Genomic DNA, 23,456 nt, shown 5'->3' on the forward strand with positions numbered 1-23,456 from the left:
GTCCAGTTTGGCCAATGTACATGGCAGAGGGGCATTGCTGGCATTTCCTGGCATCATCACCAGTAACAAAAGGTTTGCAGGACATGCCCTAGATGAGACCTGGCAACCCCCTGGGTTTGTCCAGAGGGCAACCATACGCTGCTGATGCAGCAGGAGGAATGGCGTGCAGGTCTCCCTCTCATAGCTCTTTTGGGCCTGCAGAGCAAACATACATTGAACATACACAGAGCAGATTGATTGAGTAATAAGCTGCTGCTATTACAGGGTCGCTGTGGTTTTGATACTTGGGAGGTTAGGTCTCAAATATCCAGCCACACACGTCCAGCCTCACCCATCTGCATCCTCAGGTGGCCACTTTTAAAATCTCCCGCCCTCTCCAGGTAAAATTGTCAGATCATAACATTTGGGTTTGGATGCCGTCTCTGTGTTAAGACTCGTGTCTCATAGACTCATAGACTTTAAGGTCAGAAGGGATCATTATGATCATCTAGTCTGACCTCCTGCACAATGCAGGCCACAGAATCTCATCCACCCACTCCTATAACAAACCTCTAACCTATGTCTGAGCTATTGAAGTCCTCAAATCGTGGTTTGAAGACCTCAAGCTGCAGAGAATCCTCCAGCAAGTGACCCCTGCCCCACGCTGCAGAGGAAGGTGAAAAACCTCCAGGGTCTCTGCCAATCTGCCCTGGAGGAAAATTCCTTCTGAACCCCAAATATGGCGATCAATTAAACTCTGAGCATGTGGGCAAGACTCACCAGTCAGCACCCAGGAAAGAATTCTCTGTAGTAACTCGCTATGTCTCCGTTCAGCCATTTAAGACATTGGCACTTCAGTGTCCATCACTCATGCTATGATGATGGGCTCAACATGAGCATCTAAGCATGCAAGAAAACCCATCCAAATAGAGAGTGCCCTGGAGCTAAACCTTGTGCCGCGGAGCCCATGGTCTGTGCGGTCCCAGCTCCTCTCCAATTTGGATAAGCACTTACTGGGCTTACTGGGTGAGCGTACTGCCGTGAGCATGGTTCTGACGGTGATCCTATGTTGCAGGAGTGTGTGTATGGGGAACGGGGTGTGTGTGTGTGTAGATAGTGGGCGTAGGTGTGTGCATATCAGGAGAGGGCTGTGAGCTGTGTGTGTGTTTGCTGGAGGAGTTTCTAAGCAGCTGCGGGCTTGCAGCTGGATCTGAATCACAATGTGCAGTTGAAATGACAGCTCTGTGGTGTTACAGGGCCTTATCTCAGTGCGTCATTTGCCAGTGAGGACTACGTCACGGGGAAGGAGTCCGTGGGCAACTCTGTCCTTGCCTTTCCTGTGCAGAACTCTCACTTTGGGGCCTGGCTGGTGTTTAGGGATGGAGGCATATCATGTGTGTGGATAGATTATCCCATGAAACCCAATGTCTGCAATTTCTTGTAGTGCCACCTGCTGCCTAAAGGAGAAATATCCATTCACATGGAGATGTTCCACCTTTAACCCAATAGGAAACTTACTAAAGCATTATTTTATCTTTACCTCTGCTCCTCCATGCAAGCCCCACAGCTAGGAACGTTGTGTGAGGTGAAATGTACCTAGGACCATCCTCGTAGATTGTTACATAAATTATCCATCCCTCCAGGATGTCCTGGACAAGGGTTGGCTCCTAGTATTAGCCTTTGGCTGGGAATGCAAGGAACAAGACTAGCAATGTTTGGGCTGTGATGGCAGCTTCTCCTGGAGTGATCTATGTTTCCATGGTGAAGTGAGCTACTAATTCATAGCCCACTGATTGGCTTACAAACCCTTTGCCAGGAAGGGAAGACACTCATGTTCTCTCTCCGCATTTGTCCTTGCTTTGCAGATCCGCGTAGATGGCCCCACCAATAGTGCCCTGGAGTATGAGATCGTGCAGGTGGTGGACACCGGCCCCATATTACGGGATATGGCCTTTTCAGTGGATCATGAGCACCTGTACATCATGTCTGAGAAGCAGGTAAGCCTCCCAGGTTGTTTTGGGATGCTTTGAAAGTCTTGATTCTGTGGCTGGCCAATTGGCACCCGAATGCCTGAAGCCGCAAGTGCAGCCACTAAAGAGATGCTGAGGCTTCAGGGAGCATCTTGTGATATGTTGGGTTTAGAAACGATTGAACTGATATTTATAGTGGGCCGGCACTGAAGAGTGCAGTAGCAGCGCTGAATTATAGTAGCAGGTACATTCTTTTTGCTTCAAGCAGAATATACGAGGGGCTGGAACCTCTACTGGGCAGAGGGAACTAGAGTCTGGGGCAAAGAGGTCCTGTGGGGGAAATCTCAGAACCAGCCCACTAGAGGTGAAAGTTTAGGCAGAAGTTTATGTTGTGTTGTTTTTTAAAGTACCAATAAAACCAGACATCAGGAAGGGAACAATTTGTCATCCAGGGTGAGAACTCCACCTGCTTCCAGCCACCTTCCCTTCCAGGCCTATGGAGGGGGCTTGCCTTGCTGAGTGTGGGAGATTGCAAGGCTGCTGCGGTGTATTGTTGTTGAGAATTCTAGGGGTTTATATTAGGTGCCTGGGCACAACGCTAATTTCCCAGAGCTCTTGAAGTCCATTGTGCGTTATGAGGTTTTAGGGGTGGGGAGGTTGTATGAAGTTTTCTAATGTGCCCATAGCTTAGGACAGGAGCTTAACCAATCACAATCAGTGGAGCTGGGCAGGCTTGTAAAGCGCTTTGAGATCACCATCTGGAAGGCATGAGAAAGGGAAAATGTATCATTGGTCCTTCGTGTGATAAAGGAACGCTCATGCCCTGCTTGCCACTAGATGGCTCTTAGTGGGACTGGAGACTGCCAGCAAGGGTGCCAATTGGTGCCAATGGGGATAGGGTTTTCTGCATTCTGGGAGCCACTGACTCATTTCATGGAGGCCACCTATCAGCCCTCAGATGGCAACAGTGACAACCAGCTGGCAAATCAGCTGCCTGTAGGGGTCCCTAGTCCACTGCCAGTCACCTAGGGGGTGCAAGTCCCTTTGGGTAGGACGTGCTTTGCTAATTCTTTCCACTCAGCGGAATTCCTTTTCAGTCTCCCCTCCTGCCCAGTTCCCTACTCCCAGCCACTCAGGAGTCAGACACAGCATGTGCTTTGAAAGCCTCCCTTAGCCCTCTCCCTGTCCCAGGGTCACTCTGCACGCACCAATAGCCAACAGCCTCCTGGAGGGAGCAGACCTTCCTTCCTCTGGTACTTTCCAGCTCTCTTTTTCTCTTCTCCCTCTCTAGCAGCCTGACATCCACTTTCCTCCCAAGCAAGCCCTCTTTATGTGGGTACCCGTATTCTGGCCTACAAACTAGGGACTGAACCAGAGACCTTCAGAGCTGCTACTGCTTGAGCTAAACAGCCAAACCATCATAACTGGTGTTGTAAGACAGTGGCTCTCAACCTTTCCAGACTACTGGACCCCTTTCAGGAGTCCGATTTGTCTTTTGTACCCCCAATTACACCTCACTTAAACACTACTTGCTTACAAAATCAGACATAAAAATACAAAAACGTCACAGCGCACGGTTACCGACAAATTGCTGACTTGCTCATTTTTACTCTATAATTATAAAATAATTATGCAATATAAATATTGTACTTAAATGTTGTCAATATTTGCAGTGTTGTTGTAGCCATGTTGGTCCCAGGATATTAGAAAACAAGGTGAGAGACAAGCTTTCAAGCTACATAGAGCTCTTCTTCAGGTCTGGGAAAGGCAGTCAGAGAGTCACAGATAAATACAACCTTGAACAGATTGTTTAGCATAAGTAGCTACAGTGGCCTTTTAACATCTCTGGAGTCGTAGGACAAAAAGGGAAGGTTCGCGGGTTACAGATTGTTGTGATAAGTCATAAATCCAGTATCATTATTAAGTCCATGATTTTTAGTGTCCAGCAAAGTTATGAATTTAACCTCCTCATGTTTTGAAGGTGTTGTTCAGGGTTCCTTGGAGGACGAGGACTGAGAGGTCAGATACAGATTGATCTCTTTATGAGATGTGTTTGCTCACAGGTGATATAGTGTTCTTGTCTTTTATCATTTTTCTGTGTGACTTTATTTGAGAGCACATTGATTGCCTGGTTTCACTCACATAGTTGTTATTGCGGCATTTACTGCACTGAATGAGGTATATCCCATGTGGTAATAGGCCTGTGTAGGACCCATGGATGTTGAAAGGTGTGTTGTGGGGGGTTATTGATCTTGGTAGCAGTGGAGCTATGTGTACGGGTTTTGCATCTGTTGTTCTGGCAGGGTGAGTTGGTGGGTCGTGATCTCTGGGGAGCTTCTGATGATGAGCTTGGGGAGGCTGCAGGGTTGTCTGAAGGCCAGAAGAGGGAGTTTGGGAAAGATTTTTTTCAGGATGTGGTCCCCAACGGATTATAGTCATTTAACGACGCATCACAGGGATTGCATGTCTCATCAATATTTTTTTCTCATTTTTGTCAGACTTTGAAATATCAAAGATAATGTTGCTGGAGTGTTGTCCAGCTGTGCTACCTAGCTCATGGCAGTATTGCCAGATCCATATGACCCATGGCTAAACTGGAGCTAAACAAGGCGAAGTGGCCTGTTTAGGGATACAGGGTGGTGATAGGGCTGAGAATAGAACCCAGGAGTCCTGGCCCTCAACTGTATCAAACCACTGTCCCTGTTTTACAGCACTGAGGATGGCCAAGCTATTGGGAGTAGCCAACAGAGCACAGGGTGTTTTTATTTTATATATGATCTGATTTGGTGAAACATTCAAAGCAACATAAGCCAGTGCCTGTCCCTGATGCTTTCTGCAGGGCAGCCAGCCATGCTGGTGACAGCATAACTACCCTAGTAAGGATGTTCCCTATATGCTCATGATATCTTGCACTTCAGGTGCTGAAATGAATTAGCATTTGCAAGGGCTGGGCAGAGAGAAGGGTGGGGTGGGGTGGGGGTTGAGAGCAATTCCTGTGGCTGTGGTGGGTATTTGTTTTTCATAGAGATTCCCAGGATACTGTTAATTGTGCTGCATATAAACTGCCTGGGTTGTGCCCACAAAGTGCTCCTGGCATCTTCAGGCCTGTGCAGAACCGGAGGTGAGATTTCTCCCCAAGAGTAAGGGGGAAAATGGGCCCAACAACGTAAGCTGACATTTCCAAGCCTGGTCGGAAGTTGGATGCTCAGCTAATGGTCAGCTTTATAAACTCAGCTCCATCCCTAAACGTTCCCTGGCATTGCATGACAGCATGCGCATGAGCTCCAGTGCCAGGGCTAGGTTCCCACTCAGGTCATTACTTCCTGCCTCCTCAAACCCCCTTGCGGCTGTAGTTGGGCGTAGTATTCCTCTTCACGGCCTGTCCTGAACTGTTCCGCAGTGTTACTTTATGCTGTAAGGTCCTGATCCAGTCCCGCACTTAGGCACATATTTAACATTAAGCACACGAATAGCCACTGGGACTACTCCTGTGCTTCAAGTTAAACACCGCTTAAGTGCTTTGCAGTGTCGGGGCCATGATGCTCAACCCTGACATTCCGGGGGCAGCTGCAGATCATGGGTGGGTGAAGTGATTCCTCTCCATATAAAACACGTTGAGATCCTTTAGGATGAAAAACCCTTTAAAAACAGGATCTTGTTATTCTGGAGCTGCAAACAGCTCAGGGTCTACTGAGAGATGGTAAACGAGAGCCAGTCATTCAGAAGAACCTGTGTCTTATGGCTCGGACTTAAAGTCCCACAGCTTGTGGGAGATTCTAGATTTTCTGGCTGACACGTGATTCTGGGGTTAAAGGCGAACCGCAAAGCTTTAGAAAACAAAAGAGAAGTTAGTCATGTTATCCTGCCACCTCCTGCCAGTGCCAGGGGCTGAGCTGGGCACGGGAACTAAGGGAGATACTTGTCCCAAGGTAGCCACTCTGCTCCAGCCCCACATGCAGACGTGCGGCCCCATTCTCTGGGCTCGGAACAGTGCAGCTGCACTTGTATAAATACTCAGTATAAACCAGCCCTGAGAGTCCTATTTCCCAGCCCCTTGCTCTATTAGATGGTGCTCTGAGAAGGCCCCCCCAGTATGCTCATGTGCTATCACAGCCCCTAATTGTCTTTGTTTTCAGCGTGTGGTTAGGGCTTTTTGTGGGGGTGGGAAGGTAGGTGGCTAAATGACAATAGTGCCATGTGCTGCCTAGATTCAAAGTAAAGAGCAGGCCTGGCTCCAAGCCTGCCTTCTGTGACCGATACCAGCACGGTCCTTTCAAGCAGCAACTCTGTATGCTCAGATGTGACAACCAGGACTTGTCGGCACGGTCGGAGGCACTCGTGGGCTTAGGAAAGGGATGCAGCAGAAGGGCTCAACTCTATATAAATATAAATAGGGAGAGAGTGATAGAGAGAGAGAGAGAGAGAGAGATTGATTTGTAACCAGAAGATCAAGGAGAGCCGCAAAGGCTCCATTATTTCGCCAAGGTGCAGCCGTATAATAAAGCAGTAAAAACATATGTTTCAAGTGCCTGTCCCTGGAGTGGGTAGGATTGGTGTGTATGGTGGATCTGTCATGATTTATCATGAAATCTGCCATTTAGTCTAAGGATTCACAAAGGGCACCGAGTGACTTATGAGCGGGGTGGCTGCTTCTCTGTGAATGGGAGGCGTTGTGAGGTGCTGACAGGAAAGCTGTTCCTCAGAGGTGTCATTTCCTCACTTATCTGTCTTGATGACACTTCCCCCCGCTCAACTCCCCCATCAGTTTGGCAGGTTTTTATCAGCAATTTCAGTGTGTGGAGACATTCCACCGTGGTGATTGGAATTTCGGTACATGAGAGTCAGTCTTTCTTCAACATACACACACAGAGACATACACCCACGTGGCCTGATTCTGTACTGCCTTGTTCAGTCATTTATGCTTGTGCAAAGTGGGTGTAAAGTGCTTTCAGAGCAGAATGGGAGCCATGCAAGGCAGTGGGGAATCAGGCTCACAGAACCTCTTACATCTCTCCCGCTTCTTCTCCCACTTCCAGCCAGCTCACCTCCCTTCCTCAAGCCCCTTCACTGCCTTCCTTTCTCCTTCCGCATTAAGGCCCTGATCCTGTGAGCTGCTCCCCATGGGTGGACCCCTGCTAAGAGTCCTATTGACTTACAGAGTGTTCATAGGGGGCTGTCTGCAAGGAGTAGCTTGCAAGATTGGGACCCTAGTCCAAACGCTTCGTCGTCCCTTTACCTCTATCCTTGCCTTTATCCAATCTCTCGTTTCCTCTCCGTTTCACTGCCCACTTCTGATCTTGGTACTGTAGGGTTTACTTGAGGCAGCCTCCCGTCCCCCCCACACCTCCATTCTGCCCTCTTCTGTGAGCAGTCTCTGTTCTGATCTGCTTGCTGAGGATGTCTCCACACCTCCTTCAAGCAGAAGTGTTCAGGTGACGGTGTGATCTAGCAGTCTGAGCCCAGGACTGGGAGCCAGGAACTCTTGGATTCTAATCTGGGTTGTCACACTGTGAGCTCAGGCATGTTATTCGAAAGGAGACAGTGAAGCCAAAAATCATATTGCCATATCAGTGTTGCCGACTCTTGTGAGTCTCACGATATTTGGTATTGTTTCATAAAACCCCAAGCTCCTGGAGTCATGTGATTACATGATAATCTCAGTTTTCTTTTTAAATAGAAATTACATTTCTAGACATCAAGTTCACAGAGAAGGGCTGGGAAACATGAAACTTAAGGGTTCAAAAACCAGAAGACCAGTAACAAGAACCTTACACTTATTAATGTTCAAAGCTCATGATTTTTTAATCAGTCTCATGATTTGGGGAAGGGAGCTGATTCATGATTTTTGAACAGTAATGGTTGGCAAATACTGTATTTACTGTTGCCAAAAGTAACCTCTATATGACAAGAAAATGGAGAGGGTGTTCCCCTCCCCCCATTTGTTTACTTGGTGCATTTGAGTCAATATCTCTTGAAATTTCCCTTCCTGTCTCATGCACTATTGGGATGACATTACTCTAGTGCATTGCTCTGGGAGTAGCTCAGTTGCAATTGGCTGTTGTTCTTTGAAACAGCCTTTGCACATCCCCACTCTTAGGATGGCAAATGTCAAGAGTGGGACTCTGCAGAGGTCAGCCCAAAAAACACTGATTACTGATGGGTAACCTCTTTATGACCACCAGCAGCAGCAGGAGCAAAGCTGAAGTTAAAATGGTTGCAGACAGGAATGTGTGGGTGAGAGGTAGGTGTCTGGGCTGCGCCAGGGCTGATGCATGGCCTAGGATCTTCTAAATATTGGCACAGCAGTATGAAATACTCATATAAAATATATCTTAAAAGGAATTTAACAAAATCACTGAGGTGGGACTACTGAAAGGATGCTTTGTCTGAAAACAGATTTATTAAAAGTATGCAGTGTTGTTGTAGTCATGTTGGTCCCAGGATATTAGAGAGACAGGGTGGGTGAGGTAATATCTTCTATTGGACCAACTTCTGTATCTTGAACCTCGTGGTGTCTGCTTCCCAATCAGCAAAAAAGGGAAGGTTGATACTTACCTGCCTCATGAGATGTATTAATACCACTGAGTCATTACAACCAATAGAATAGCTGCATGCAAATTAGCTGTAGAGGATAAGGTGGTGATTGATTGAGTAACTTCTGATGTCACAATGTCCCCCCACTTGTTAACTGAGGTGTTGATCTGTACCAGTCTAGAGCCTATTAGTTTCTTCATTAATTAGTTTCTTCAGATATAGCCTAGGAATAAGATTTCAATTATTTAACTATATGGAATGTTTCTAGTTTCTTGGCCTACAACAGCTGGCGAATCGTGTCTACCCTGAATCACAGTATGAATTCAGGGCTGGAAGATCACCTATAGACATGATATTTTCTCTGTGTCAACTGCAGGAGAAGTGCAGAGAGCAAAACTGACCAGTGTACATCACCTTTTTGGACCTAACCAAAGCATTCAACACAATCAGCAGAGCAGGTCTGTTTGCAATACTAGAAAAGATAAGATGCTCACCAACTCTGTTAAATCTTATATGTTCATTCCACAACAACATGAGAGCAACTGTCCAGTCTGACAGGTCCACTTCAGACAGCTTTGAGATGAAAAGCAGAGTGAAGCAAGGATGTGTTCTTGCCCCTACACTCTTTGGAATCTTCTTCTCGGTACTCTTGAACTGCGTGTTTAAGGACATGAAAGATGCAGTGTGTCTCCGCACAAGATCAGATGGGAAACTCTTCAACCTGTCCTGACTTAAGTCAAAGACCAAAGTCAGAAAGGTGCTTATCAGGGAACTTTGATGCTGTCCTCATAGCCCACAATGAAGATCTGCTACAAGAACTCATGGATTGCCTTTCAAGTGCCTTTCAGGCATTTGCTCTCACCGTCAGCATCAAGAAAATGGTTGTACTAGGACAGAGGGTTCCACAAGATCCTCCAATTACCTTAAATGCAAACCAGCTACAAGTAGTCCAGACGTTCAGCTGTTTAGATTGTACAGTGACCACCAACCATTTACTGGATGAAGAACTAAATGTTCTCATTAGAAAGGCTGCCACCACCTTCAGCAGACTGACAACCCATGGAACAACCCAAAGCTGACCATTAAGACCAAAATGCTAGTGTACCAAGCCTGCGTCCTCACCACTCTCATGTATGGTAGGGAAACATGGACAATTTACGCTCCTAGGAGAAAAGGTTGAACAGTTTCCACCTATGCTGTTTACGCCGCATACTCAACAGGATAAAGTTACTAACTCAAAGGTTCTTCAAAGGGCAAATTTACCAAGTGTGACAGCCCTGATCAAGCAAAGACAAGTTTGCTGGCTGGGCCATCTGAGTAAGTTGGAAGATGGATGCATACCCAAGGACATGCTATACGGGAAGCTATCAGAGGGAACAAGAACAGCACATCCCAAGCTTCACTAGAAAGACACATACAAGTGAGATATAAAGAAATTTGGAATTGATCCTGACCAATGGGAAGTCTTGACAAATGATCGTAACAAGTGGCGCCATTGTCTCCATCAGGGTATCAAAGTCTATGGCAAGAGCTGGCTCCTACAGCTTGAAGAGAAAAAGTCTGTAGGAAGCAAGCAGTTCCCAGCCAAGATACGGACATTTGCAATAACTGCCAAAGATCATGCAAATCTTGGATTGGCCTGTTCAGTCACATGGGACATGGCAAACCATCTACATCATACGCTGCAATCCCCACTGTCTCTCGCAGATGAAACAGTGCCAACAAATGGAAAATTTGAAATCTCTGAGTTATTCCATATAGGTCTCCTCAATAGTATTGCTAATCCCAGGTGTTCCAAAATCACGAGTCGGTGCCCGGAAATAACAAGATTGGCTTAAAAATCATAAGATTTTTTTTTTAATTGGATTTCTTTTTATTTGGATTCTGGTTTCTGAGCCCTTGGATTACACTCGGGTCACATTTCCCAGTTTACCACAGGCATGAGGCCTAGAAATGTACTTATTTAAAAAATGAAAGCTGAGATTCTCCTATTTATCCCATGACTCTGGGAGCTGATGTTTTAAGAAAAAAAATCAAATATCACAAAGCTTGTGATAAAATCCAAAGGAGAGAGAGATGTTCTTTCTGTAATTGGGCAGATCTGCTCCCAGCCTAGGCCAGAAACAATAGACAGGGGGGTAGGAGGTGAAAGTTCCCTGAAGATTTTCAGTACCTGGGAAATGGTTTGAGTTTGGTCTCAGTTTTCAGCAAAGGTTTGGTGTGATTTGTGTTATCTCTGACTCTTTTCTTCTGTCCCTACCAGTCCCACCCATAATGCTTAGCGATACGTTAAGTGCTAACTCTCAGCCTTCCCCTGCCCTCCCCTTTGCCTCATTAAGTATCTGTTCAATAAGATCAGGTGGATCCCTTCAAAGAAATGACAGAGTCAGCACCACACTGGCCTAGCGCTAAGCTGGAAAGGGGAAAGGCACCGGGTGCATGTGTGCATGTGTAGATCAAGCCTGCCTGTATTTCTCGGCCAAGAACGATAAAAGCTCTCTGGCCCAAAGGCAAAACGGCAGCATATTGAGCTGCTGACTCTCTTGAAATAATTTTTTTATCAGCACAATGCATATTATGGCAAACAGTCATAATTTAGCCTGGTTTTAACTCTTCTGCTGCCAGCATGCAGACATTGAAGGAGCAGCCAGTGCTTTGATGATCCCTGGGCTGTGCTGCCTGCTCCGTTTCAGAGCCTGAGTGGGGCTGAGTACAGGTGCCATGGGCAGCAGGCAGAGGTAGTTGAGATGCATAGACTGTCCCATTCAAAGGAGGAGAAGAGATTCCAGTGGCTGTTGGGTCGTGTTTCTCTGCTCAGTCCTGCAGGATAGCATTTGTGTTTGGAATTTCATCACTGTGTTTGGTGGCCTCATCTGTAGCCTTTTTGCACATGGATGTAGCTCTTTGTTGCCAAGGGAATGCTTTTTCAAGCAAATTTGGTGCTGAGGAAAGGGGATGGATTGAAGTTTTCTATTTATTCATGGATCTGGTATTTTTAGACATGGTGTATTGGAATGAAGGCTGATCTTGTGGTTAGAGGACCAGACAGGGCCTTAGGGGATCTGGGTTTCATTCCTGGTGGTGTCACAAACTTCTTCTGTGACCTTGGACAAGTCTCTGTGTGTGTCAGTTACCTGTGTGTAAAGTGGGCAAAAGGGCACTTTCGTAGCTCACCGATGGGGAAATGAACTCCATTAATGATTAGGGGGTTCCCAGGTTGTACAGGGCCAAGGGCTAGATATCTACATAGATAATGTGCAAGGGGAAGTTAAAAATCATGGGGGTCTTAATGAAACTGAGGTCTAACAGAAAAGCAATGGAACTCCAGTTATGTGAAGGGATATAGGTGATCCATCTCCACTTCTTGCCCCCTTCTGCCATCTGCTAAAACACAAAATGAGTTATTCCTGGCAAGAGACATAAAAGTCAATCAGAAAAGCTTTTATAAATACATTAGGAGCAAGAGAAAGACAAGGAAAATGTAGGTCCTCTGTTTAGCAGGGAAGAAGAGCTAATAACTGATGACATCAAGAAAGCTGAAGTGTTTAATGACTGTTTTGAATCAGGATTCATCAGAAAGTTAAACTGTGACCAGATAATTAACACAATATTAACAGCAAGGGGGAAGGAACAGTTGCCAGAATGGGGGAAGAACAGGTTAAAGAATATTTAGATAAGTTAGATGTATTCAGTTCTGCAGGGCTTAATGAAATTCATGCTACGGTACATAAGGAAATAGGTAAAGCAATATCTGAACTCTTAGATCTGGTCTACACTGGGGCGATCAATTTAAGTTATGCAACTTCAGCTACGTGAAGTCGACGTACTTAGATCTACTCACTGCGATGAGTCGACTGCTGACACACCCCCATTGACTCCGCCTGCGCCTCTTGCCCTGGTGGAGTACCAGAGTCAATGGGAGAGTGCTCGGCGGTCGATTTATCGCGTCTAGATTTGATGCAATAAATCGACCCCCCCTGGATCGATCGCTGCTCTTCGATCCAGTGGGTAATGTAGACAAGCCCTGTCGTAGCTTCCTACTCAGATTTGAACCTTAGCGTTCATAAAATGAGAAGCTAGCATGAAACCTCCAAGCTTAATTACCAGCTTGGATCTGATATCGCTGCCACCAGCCAAAAATTCCAGTGTTTTGGGCTCACTCTGGTCGCCCCAAACCTTCCCTGGGGACTCCAGACTCAGAGGCCCTGAGTCTCACACCAAAGGGAAACAACCTCCTCCCCTTGTCTCCTCTTTATCTCATCCCCAGCTCCCCCTCCCGGTTTATCCTGGGCGATACTGTACTTAAACTCTTTGAATGCAAAACAGAGCGGGCAATTTACCTCCCCCTCCTTCTTTCCCCTGAGGCTGCACAGTTCATCCTCCGTAAATCTAACACAAGAGAATTTCCCTCCTTCGTTCCTTAGCCTGCCCAGAGAAAACTCAAACAGGTCTTAAAAAGAAAGCTTTATATAAAAAGAAAGAAAAAACCATAAAACATGATCTCTGCATCAAGCTGACAATACACAGGGCTATTGCTTAAAGAAAAATATGAATAAAGAGCCTTATTCAAAAAGAAATATATATTTAAACATTCCAGCAAACTACACACATGTAAATTACAAAAAAACAATAAGCCTATTCTTATACCTGTACTTACAACTGGGAAACAGAAGATTAGAAGCCTGAAGATAGAAAGATCCCTCTCATAGCTGAGAGACAGACCGGAGAACAGCGAGAGCAGACAAAGGGGATACACACCCAAACATTCCCTCCCCAAGCTTTGAAAAATCCGGTTTCCTGATTGGTCCTCTGGTCAGGTGTGTGGTTCCCTTTGTTAACCCTTTACAGGTAAAAGAAACATTAACTCTTAGCTACCTGTTTATGACAAGCCCTAAGTGATTATCTTTGAGAACTCATGGAACATATTTAAGTTCCCAGAGAGCTGGGAAAGGGTAAACATAGCACCCGTCTTTAAAAAGGGGAACAAAGAGTATCCAGGGTATTATAGACCGTCAGCCTAACTTCGATACCTAGAAAGATACTGGAACAAATTATTAATCAGTCTGTAAGCACCTGCAGAATAATAGGGTTGTAAGGAACAGCCAGCAAGGATTTTTCAAAAACATCAGGATTTGTCAAAGATTTGTCAAAATCATGCCAAACCTTCCTAATTTCCTTCTTTCAGTAGCAGACTAGCCTATGGGCCTCTAGGGCCCATGCTCAGGGCCCCCAGCCAATTGAGGGGCCCCGGAAAAAGGATGCTGCAGCAGAAATCCACCGCGAGGCAGCAGAAACCTTGAGCCTTGGCAGAAGCCGTGGGGTGGGCAGGGGAAGCCCCAGTGTCCTGACACTGGTCCTCAGCAGAAGCGCTGGGTAGGCGGGATGAGGGAAGTCCTAGTGCTCAGACCCTGCACTGCAACCCTTGGGACTGGAGGAGCTCTCGCTCCTCCTGCGGCCCCGGGACCATGGCAGGGAAACAGTGCTTCTTTGGTCTTGGGGCCGCAGTGGGAGGGAGGGCCAGAAAGGAGTCAGTGGGGGTTGGGCTGCAGGGGTGGGAATGGAGTGGGACTGTAGGCGAAACAGGAGCAGGACCGCGGTGGAAGGGGTGAAATGGGGTGGGGATGTGGGTGGAACAGGGGCGGGTCCTCTGGGGCAGGGGCAGAATGGGGTAGGGCCATAGGCGGGGCTGCAGGCAGAAGGAGTGGCATGGGGGGGACCATAGGTGGAAGTTCTGGAGCCGGGGCCCCCCTATGTGCTCTGGCTCAGGGCCGAAGAGACCATAATCTGCTTCTGCCTTCTTTGATAGGGTTATTGGCCTAGTGGATGGGGGCAAGCTGTAGACAAGGTACATCTTCATTTTAGTAAGGCTTTCGACGCGGTCCCCTATGACATTCTCATAAGCACATTAGAGAAATGTGATCTGGATGAAATTAATATAAGGTGGGTACATAACTGTTTTAGAGTCTGGGCTCAGAATAGTTATCAATGGTTCTCTGTCAAACTGGGAGGGCGTATCCAGTGAGGTCCTATAGGGTTCAGTCCTGGGTCTGGTGCTATTCAGAATTGTCACCAACGATTTGAATAATGAAATGGAGAGTATGCTTATAAAATTTGCGGATGACACCAGACTGGGAGGGGTTGCAGGCCCTTTAAAGGACAAAATTAGAATTCAAAATAACCTTGACAAATTGGAGAACTGGTCTGAAATCAACAAGATGAAATTCAGTAAAGATAAGTGGAAACTGATACACTTAGTAATTAAAAATCAAATGCACAACTACCCAATGCGGAACAACTGGGTAGGTGGTAGTATTGCTTGAAAGGATCTGGGGGTATAGCAGATGGCAAAATTGAATATGAGTCAACAGTGTGATGCAGTTGCAAAAGAGGCTAATATTCTGGTGTGTATTAACAGGAATGTTGCCTGTAAGACATGGGAGGTAAGTGTCCCACTCCACTCGGCACTGGTGAGGCCTCAGTTAGAGTACTGTGTCCAGTTCTGAGTGTACCCTTTAAGAAAGATGTGGACCAATTGGAGGGGGTCCAGGGGAGAACAAAAAAAATGATAAAAAGTTTAGAACTTTGCCATTGGATTCTATCTATCTAAGGTACTTGCATGGGGCTTCTCACAATCTTTAACATTTTTATCTACAGAGCCCCATTGTACAGAGGGGGAACTGAGGCACAAGGAGACTAAGTGACTTGCCCATGTCACACACAGGAAGTCTGTGGCAAAGCAGGGAATTAATTTAGGGGAGTCTCAGACTTGTTACCTAACAAGTTCACCATCCTTCCTCTCTGTGTGCAGCAGTGGAAAGCAGCAGTCTTTGGGGTGCTGCTGTACCATTCGGATGTGACTATTTCAAGGGTGATATACCACTTGATACAGTCGTTACCTTTAAAAGATTCCTGTTCACTCACAGCGGCCACATGACAATAGTAATTGTTTCCTGTCCTAAGTGTGCTGCATTAGGTCTATAACCAATGCTTTAAGACTAACAGCTTTGGCACTATTTGAGTCTCATATGGCTGTTAGTTTCCTTAACCCCCTGCCAATGCTGAATTTAAGCCTTCAGCTCTTGGTCTGCAAAAGAATTCTTGCAGCTCCAAGATAGTTGCTCCTCATGCTGGTCAGAGGCAACTTTTTTCCATAATGCAAGGAAGAGAAGGCACACAATGCAATTAAAACGTGACAGATTTAATCTGGGAGAAGACAATATTTTCTAAGAAAAATGTCTAATGGATCAGAGGAACTCCCTGCTGCAGGATGTTACCGAGATTCAAGAAAAGAACTAGATTGCACATGAAGAAGAATAGAATCAACGCTGCCATTTGCTGGGATGGACATGAGGGCTGTAGAGTCTCATGTTTCAGCGCATGAACTGATCCCCAGTTGGAAAGTTAAGCAGACATCTCCTCTGTGGTGTAGTGTTGCCTGATCAGGTGCATTACAAATTCTCTGGTATTGACAGAGACAGTCTGCTTGGCTAGATGGGCCATGGGTTTGCTCTGCTGTGGAATGGCCTATGTGGAAACACTCAGCATGTTTTGTGAAATGACTGAACCACCTTGGGACCTTGAAAGGAGCGTTGGAGTTAGAACCAAAGTGCCTGGTTTTAATTCTTCTCTTCCTCCTCCTCTCTTCCCGCTCATGGATTTCCAGTCGCTCTAAACGGAGGCAGATTGGCTGTTTGTGGTTGCAGTTGAGAAGAGGTCAGCATATTAAGCTCAGCTCAGAAAGCCATCTCCTTCTAATCTTGAGGAATTTAGTGGCAAATCTGAAAATCTCCATCCTCCCCCTCCCCCCAATTCTGTAATAGACCCGAGAGAGGAGAAAAGAGGGAATCTAAGAAGCCGTTAATTACATGAGACGCCTGGCAGTTCTGTAATCCTGGACTCCATTAAACATCTGTCTCCACCAATTGCTCTGACAGTCAGGTCTCCTCCTCTCAAGTGCCTTACGTTTTCAGGTCACTTCAAACCACCATTTCTTAATCAATCCCCACCCCCGCCCCTTTGATATTCCACTCAATCCTGGAGGATAGGGCACCAGTGCCCACAAGGAAGGGGCTTTAGGTATTTCAACACAATTGTAGTTGAGTACATGGTTAAAGTGAAGCCTGTGCTTAAGTGCTTTCCTGAATCAGAGCCCCAGATCATTTGGGGAGTCGGGTGGAAGAGAGTGCGCTGCTTGTTTCCCACGTCCTTCTCATTTTCAATGGGGCTTGGAAGCTGCTTCCGTTGGTGGTTATTGAACCTTGCTATCTGTGCCCTTTCTTAGAAGAAAACAATTGCTGTCTCTGAGAATTTCATTATACCAGTTCTACTGTGGTGCATGGAGTTAACAAAGTCAGGTGTCTTTTACTATCTATACACTGTACCTTTAAATTTCTAAGCTTCCTTCACATGTGCTGTGTTCAGTAGCCATTTTGTTGTCAGAGCTCAGTGCAGACGGTCTGAAGAGAGAGATGCACCGCTCTGACGGTCTGAAGAGAGAGATGCACCGCTCTCTCTCTCATGCACACTTTACTTTTGTTCTTTCTTGTTTTTTTGTTATCATCGTCTAAAGGAAAGGTCATTCTGTGAGCAAAAGCGTCTGGCCACTCTTGAGTGTAAAGTAAACACAACTTCCCAGTTTAATAATACTGCACTGTAGCTCTCCTTCCACTGATCTTATAGTAATTATGGTTGGGGATGAATATATTGGATCAGATAAAGTCAGATCCAGCAAAAACCTTCACTCAAAACTCAAACTGAATCTTCTTCTTTTTTTTTTTTTGAATGTTTGAAAAAGTGCCTTAAACTTTAATGTCTCTGTGGAGTTTCTGATTGTAACTGGAGACAGAGCTGTAACTAGGCATTTTAGTGCTCAGGGCAAGCAAGCGTATTTGTGCCCATTACCAATTTTTTCATCATTTTTCCAACCCCGTAGCTTTGTGCCCCACCCTGGTTACGGCCCCTGACTGGAGACAGATGAGAACTGGGTGGGGCAAGATGATGCAGAAAGTGGTTCTGGGAGGTGATTTATTTGAGCATAAGCGTTCGTGGGAAAGCTTATGCCCAAATAAATGTGTTAGTCTCTAAGGTGCCACAAGGACTCCTGTTCTTTTTGCAGATACAGACTAACATGGTTGCTGCTCTGAAATCTGGTAGGTGAGTATGTGGCTTGCTTTCCTCTGAGTCAGGGTCCCAGATGGCCAGTGCCATTTGTCCATGAAACGCCCCATGTACCATTTTTTGGATCAAGTGTAAAATTTCAGACGTTTTGACCATTTTGATCATTAAGGCTCTCATGACCCTCTTCCAAAGAGTAAACTCACCAATCCTATTGTCCTAGCTCAGTGCCAGCTTGGGTCATTATCATTCTGCCTCCCTAAAATCCCTGCCGTGGTTTTAACGGGATATAGGGATTATCTACCTACTGTCTTTAACTGTGCAGTGTTAAACTGCTGCTGTCTCCTCCCCCCTGGAGTCTGCATTTCAGTGATGGATAAATGACTCCCTCTGCATAATGTGCGTATTAGCTTATAAAGTCTGGTGGTGAAAGATGCTATATTAAGGTAAGGTCATTGTAATAGTTTTGGATGAGCATTCACACCTTGGGAAGCTCTATCTGAAATGACCCTTCTGATCACTAGCCACTGCCCCAGACTGTAGCCTTTAACCCATGCCTGGTATAACAGGAACGTGAATGGAGTGATTCTCAACGACAATACACGTACCTCAGGCTTTTGTGCCTGGCCCTCTCACTAGGCTAGTGTTCATCTTCATGGCAAACTTAACCCAGGCTCAGGCGAGGTAGATGGCTCCCCCTGAGCTATAGGGCAGACCCCAAGGTAGCTGTTAATGCGTGTTGCTACCCTCAGGTAACTGCAGTGAAGGCATGTAGCCAAGGGAACTCACAACAGTTGAGTCATGATGGTCCTCCAGACCTTTCCCATAAGCCCCCTGACCAGAAGTGGATGATCAATCTGCCTCTTATTTTTCCCTTTAGTATCACCCGATCATGAATCACATCCTGTGATGGCCAATAAGGAACAGAGCTGTAGATATCATTTGTGTTACCTGTTATCCAAGCAGGTGGAACAGGCACATCCCTTGGCAGAGAAGTAGCTAGTCCAAAGAGAAGAGGCAGTTTGGCCAGGAAACGAAGGTGTAAAACTAGTGTTGGAATGATGTCTGGGAGTCATGCCATCTAGCCAGAGGAAAGAGACCGGAGCATGAGTGAAGAGAAAGTGATGGTGGCAGGATAGCAATTTTATTTTAGCAGGATCTGAAAGGCTTCATTGTCTATGGTATTTGTGTGGACACTCCTGAAATACGTGCAGCACAGTAGGGGATGGTAGGATCAAAAGAGATTTGACGTCTGGATCGTAGCTGCAAGGTTTGGTAAACTCCAAACTCAACATCATCACACTGAAGCAGCTGGCTGTTTGGTGGGCAATGCAAAATGAGTTTGGGGTTGCTTGCCCCGTGCTTGGCAGCTTCTGCAGGGTGCCTTTGAGGCTGAATTACTCTCCCTTCTATGCAAATACCTTTGTTAGTCTCTAAGGTGCCACAAGTACTCCTATTCTCCCTTCTGCAGTAGTTTCTTCAGGGAAGAAGTGTGACCCATTGCTGGGCCACGGCATGGGGAAGCATGCAGTGTGCTGCCCCTGTCCTATAGAAACAGGCCCTCAAGCTGACCCCTTTTGCCAACATTAAATCCACGTGCGGGAGGAGAAGTGGAGGACAAAGCTCACAGCTCATGGCTACATGGGGGATTTGTGTATGGCCCAGGGGGTTGCTGAGTTCCTGTCTTTGTGCTGTATGACCTTGGGAAATCACTTCTCCTCTCTGGCCTGCGTTTGCCCCATCTTTAAAATGGGGATGCTACAGATTCACTTCACAGGAGTGTGAATGGGGCATTCCTAGTGTAGTGCTTTGGAAATGCAACACCCTTTACTGCTTGGATCCCGAACCATCAAACTCCACAGGCATGTTCCAGTTGCATCAGGCTCCAGTGGAAGAGCCCTTCCAAAGAGGGTTGCTTGTTTCCCCCTTCCCCAAGGAAATGAGCCCAGGAATCATAGAATATCAGGGTTGGAAGGGACCTCAGAAGGTCATCTAGTCCAACCCCTGCTCAAAGCAGGACAGTCCCCAGACAGACTCATGCCTTGAAGCTGTTGGGTGAAGCAAAGCAACAGCCTAGGTTGGGTCCCTGATCTGCCAACTGGTGTAAGAAGCAAACCCATCTACAGATATTGTAAGTGGCTGAGCAGGGTCTGCTGCCTCCTTTCCAGTGTTGGTCCTGCAATATCTTCCAAAGTGGCCATTTGCCTTTAGTTTCAGCCTATTTCTCTCCTGCTCTCTAAGAGCATTAATTGCCCCTAAGGCTTTCGCCTCGAGCCATTAACTAGTGGGTTGGTCATTATGAACCACTTGGCAGTGACTGATTACACTGGGCCTTTTCGCATAGGAAAATGTGGAACTGATTGGCTGCGTGACCCCATTTGACCTCTGGAATTCTGAGTGTAACCTGGCTTCAGAAATAATAAACTCAAATAATTAGCAGAGAAATCCTCCAATGACATGACTAATTGATTGGAAACACCAATCCCCAAGACAGGCCGGCGGTAAACAGAGACACTTCTAGAATTTCCTTGCGCTGGGACTCATCTGATGTTAATCCCCTTCTTTGACAGCGGGCTGGGCATCTTGGGCAGGGTAGCAGTTGGGGGCACGACTCTTGCACAGAAATACTCAGGAAGAGAATTGTATGGGAGCTGAGGGCCTGTCTGCCTTTCCTGCAATTCATCAGCTGGAAAGCTGAGCTCTCACCTTCTGGAAAATAAATCCAGACTCTCCCCCATGTAGCTCTGCCATGTGTTAAGAAAGACCTACCCTTTTCCAAACATTTCACCCTTTGCTTCACCCTTGGAGGGGACGGAACATGCTCCACACAGGTGTAAATCTTCGTAATACGATCCCTCCTGCCCTTTCTTACATGCGTCTCTGAGCCCTGGGACAAACAGTTAACAGTGTGGGCCTTTCAAGTATCATTGGTAGCATCTCAGTGAAATGATTGAGGCACTTTGCACCTCAAAGCTATTGTTTCAGGCTCACTGCAAATTCAAGCAGACGTCCATCACATTTTGAAGGTTCTATTCACAGTCCTAGCAGTGAGAGAATTCTTTTTTTAAATGAAAGCTGAGACTGGTGAACGATTGAGACATCTGTCCCTGCCTCTGGCTAGTTCCTTGCATTGGGTGAACCCCTCCACTTCGAGAAATGCTGCGATACAGTGAAATTCACTGTAGCACAGAGGGACAGCCCAAGACACATCAGCCCTGTTTTGAATAGTTAAATGGCGCTTTGCACAGAGGTGCATTTCACTCCTACTCCTTATTCCCAGCTAATTATTTATTTCCCATCTAGCTAATTGACTTAGCTTTTGTTTTCTGTTAACATCTTATTCTCAGGCTTTGATTTGCACAAGCCTCTGTGGTCATTCATAGTTGTTTGACCCCCTGATGGGAAACTTCAGCCCATGGAATGTTTGTGAACTACTGTGCTTGCTTTGACTAAACACAGAATGTGATTTGTCACCTAAGTCACAGATATTGTTCCTGAAACTTTAAGATGGCCACATGAACACTGCCAGTGTGGGCATTCTGATGGGTTTAGGGATCTAGGTTGGGAGGGACTCAGGAGGCTGTCCCAGCCAGGACGTGGGCAGTTTGACATAGTGATCAGAGCAGTAGTTGGAATCCAGGCCGGGTCAGATGCCAGGAGGTTAGAATCTGAGATATGCCGGGGGGCAGACTGAGAGGTGTCAGGCGGCAGGAAGGGTCAGGTTACCAGGAGGCCAGAGTCAGGCAGTAGGAGCAAGTAGCATAGGAGAAGCCCAGTTGCATGGACAGGTTTTTGCATGGACAGGTTATTACAGATTCTCCCACTCCCACACAGGCCAGACGACCTTCCCTTTTCTCCGTCAGTCTGTATTTCTTTTTTAAACAGACAATCAATCCATTTATTACTAATTGTGGCATAAAAATCACATGAGCAGATAACCATCTGGATTCACCGATTCTTCCACCTGTCCCCACGGGAACCTGTTCTGAAGGATTTAGAGGGGTTATTCTTTCTACCTAAAGGTAGATGCAGCAAGATGTTTGAGGCTTTTAATTCTGACTCCTCCCGCCCCTAACAATGAAAGTTCGTAGATGCAGGTATCAAGAGCGGGGGAGGGAAATTGCACACAAGGTGAAAAATTGCAGGTTTTGGTCTGTTTTTCTTAAAAGCAAAAATGGGGGGAGATGATTTGGTGGGGAGGTGGCTCATCCCTAATTCCCCCCCTGAGTCCTACAGAAGCAATGGGCAATTTTTTATTGGGCAGCTGAGATTCTCTTATTTGTTTTGGGCCTGGATCAGATGCCTGGAAACATGTCATGTATCTCAGTGAGATGAATTTTTTGTTTGCCATTTATATCTAGCAACCATCCTACCCCAGAAAAGAACAATCTGTCTTCTCTGGTGCAAATTTACCCCAGGCTTAATATTAAACATGGGGAATTATAATCTGCTCAATCCACAGCTCTGGCTGAGGTCTGCTTGGTACAGGGAGCAAAAGCTTTATGGCACCTTTGCACTTCTCTGCTTCTTCTGCCTGGTGTAAGTCAGAGCTCCCTTAGAGCTGCTCTAACTTTTACCCAGCTATCTGAAGAGGCTGTTGGTAAATTGGAGAGAGTTCAGAGAAGAGCCATGAGAATGAATTATTAGAAAACCTGCCATGTGGTGATAAACTCCAGGAGGTCAATCTATTTAGCTTAACAAAGAGAAGGTTAAGAAGTGACTTGATCATGGTCTATAAATACCTACATGAGGAATAAATATTTAATCTTAGGCTCTTTAGACTAGCAGACAAAAGTATAACGAGATCCAGTGCCTGGAAGTTGAAGCTAGAGGAATTCAGACTGGCAGTATTGCATAAATGTTTAACAATGAGGGTCATTAACCGTTGGAACAATTTTCCAAGGGTTGTGGTGCATTCTCCACCACTGGCAATTTTTAAAGAAAGATGTATGTAGTTCAAAAGGAATTTTTTCAGGGACGTTCTCTGACCTGTGCTATGCAGGAGGTCAGACGTGATCACAATGGTTCTTTCTGGCCTTGGAATCTATTACTCCGAGGGCTCCTACCAGCTCCTGGAAATAGCTGAGATGTAGCGATGTTCCAGCCAGATCCCATATGTGGGGGGCTGAATGAATGGTGGAGAGAAACATGGAGCAAATCTGCATGCTGTGCTATCCTTGGTGTTCCCCTACTCTAAGGAAATTCCCAGCTTCTCTGAGAAGGGGAGGGATAGCTCGCTCAGTGGTTTGAGCATTGGCCTGCTAAATTCAGGGTTGTGAGCTCAACCCTTGAGAGGGCCACTTAGGGATCTGGGAGAAAAATCAGTACTTGGTCCTGCTGGTGAAGGCAGGGGGCTGGACTTGATGACCTTTCAAGGCCCCTTCCAGTTCTAGGAGATAGGTATATCTCCAATTATTAATAGCATGCCAGAAGTTGAAAAAGGGGAGCCAGCAAACAGAGCTGCTAACAGGGGAGTTTCAGTGGGAGTTTCCAGGGGGAGGTTCCAGAGGAGACTAAAGCAGAGAAACCAACAAGCCAGACAAGGGAGGGGGCAGGGGTCTGCCAGCAGTCCAGTGCTTGTTGGGGGCCTGTGGTGCGGTGTGTGGCACTGCTCAAACCCCCCTCTAAACTCAGCCAGAGTTTCCACCTGCATCTCCAGTCCTCGTTTATCTTTCTCTTCGCAGCTCTATCAAGCGCACTTCATGCAGACATAACTTCCTTTAGGCTGTCCCTCCAGGACCATGTACCATGCACAGCTTCCACATCGGTCATCTCAGTGTGTCCTCCTCTGCTGCCTCTGTATCAGTCATGGCCTTCCAACCCCAGATCTGATATTCGCTGGTGACCTGGAAGGTCCAA

The 23,456-nt window shown here is 46.4% G+C and overlaps 1 protein-coding gene across 2 annotated transcripts in view; it reads left to right on the top strand.

The window, feature by feature from the left end:
• The window catches only part of PLXNA4 (plexin A4), a 677,576-nt gene that overhangs the window by 323,717 nt on the left and 330,403 nt on the right, over positions 1-23,456 (top strand). For both annotated transcript variants that reach the window (XM_032805231.2, XM_032805232.2), the window contains exon 4: positions 1,845-1,976. In XM_032805231.2, coding sequence (XP_032661122.1) covers positions 1,845-1,976 — 132 coding nt within the window. The remainder of the gene's footprint in view (positions 1-1,844; positions 1,977-23,456) is intronic.

Source organism: Chelonoidis abingdonii, chromosome 1, assembly GCF_003597395.2.
Source record: "Chelonoidis abingdonii isolate Lonesome George chromosome 1, CheloAbing_2.0, whole genome shotgun sequence".
Lineage (NCBI taxonomy): Eukaryota > Metazoa > Chordata > Testudines > Testudinidae > Chelonoidis > Chelonoidis abingdonii.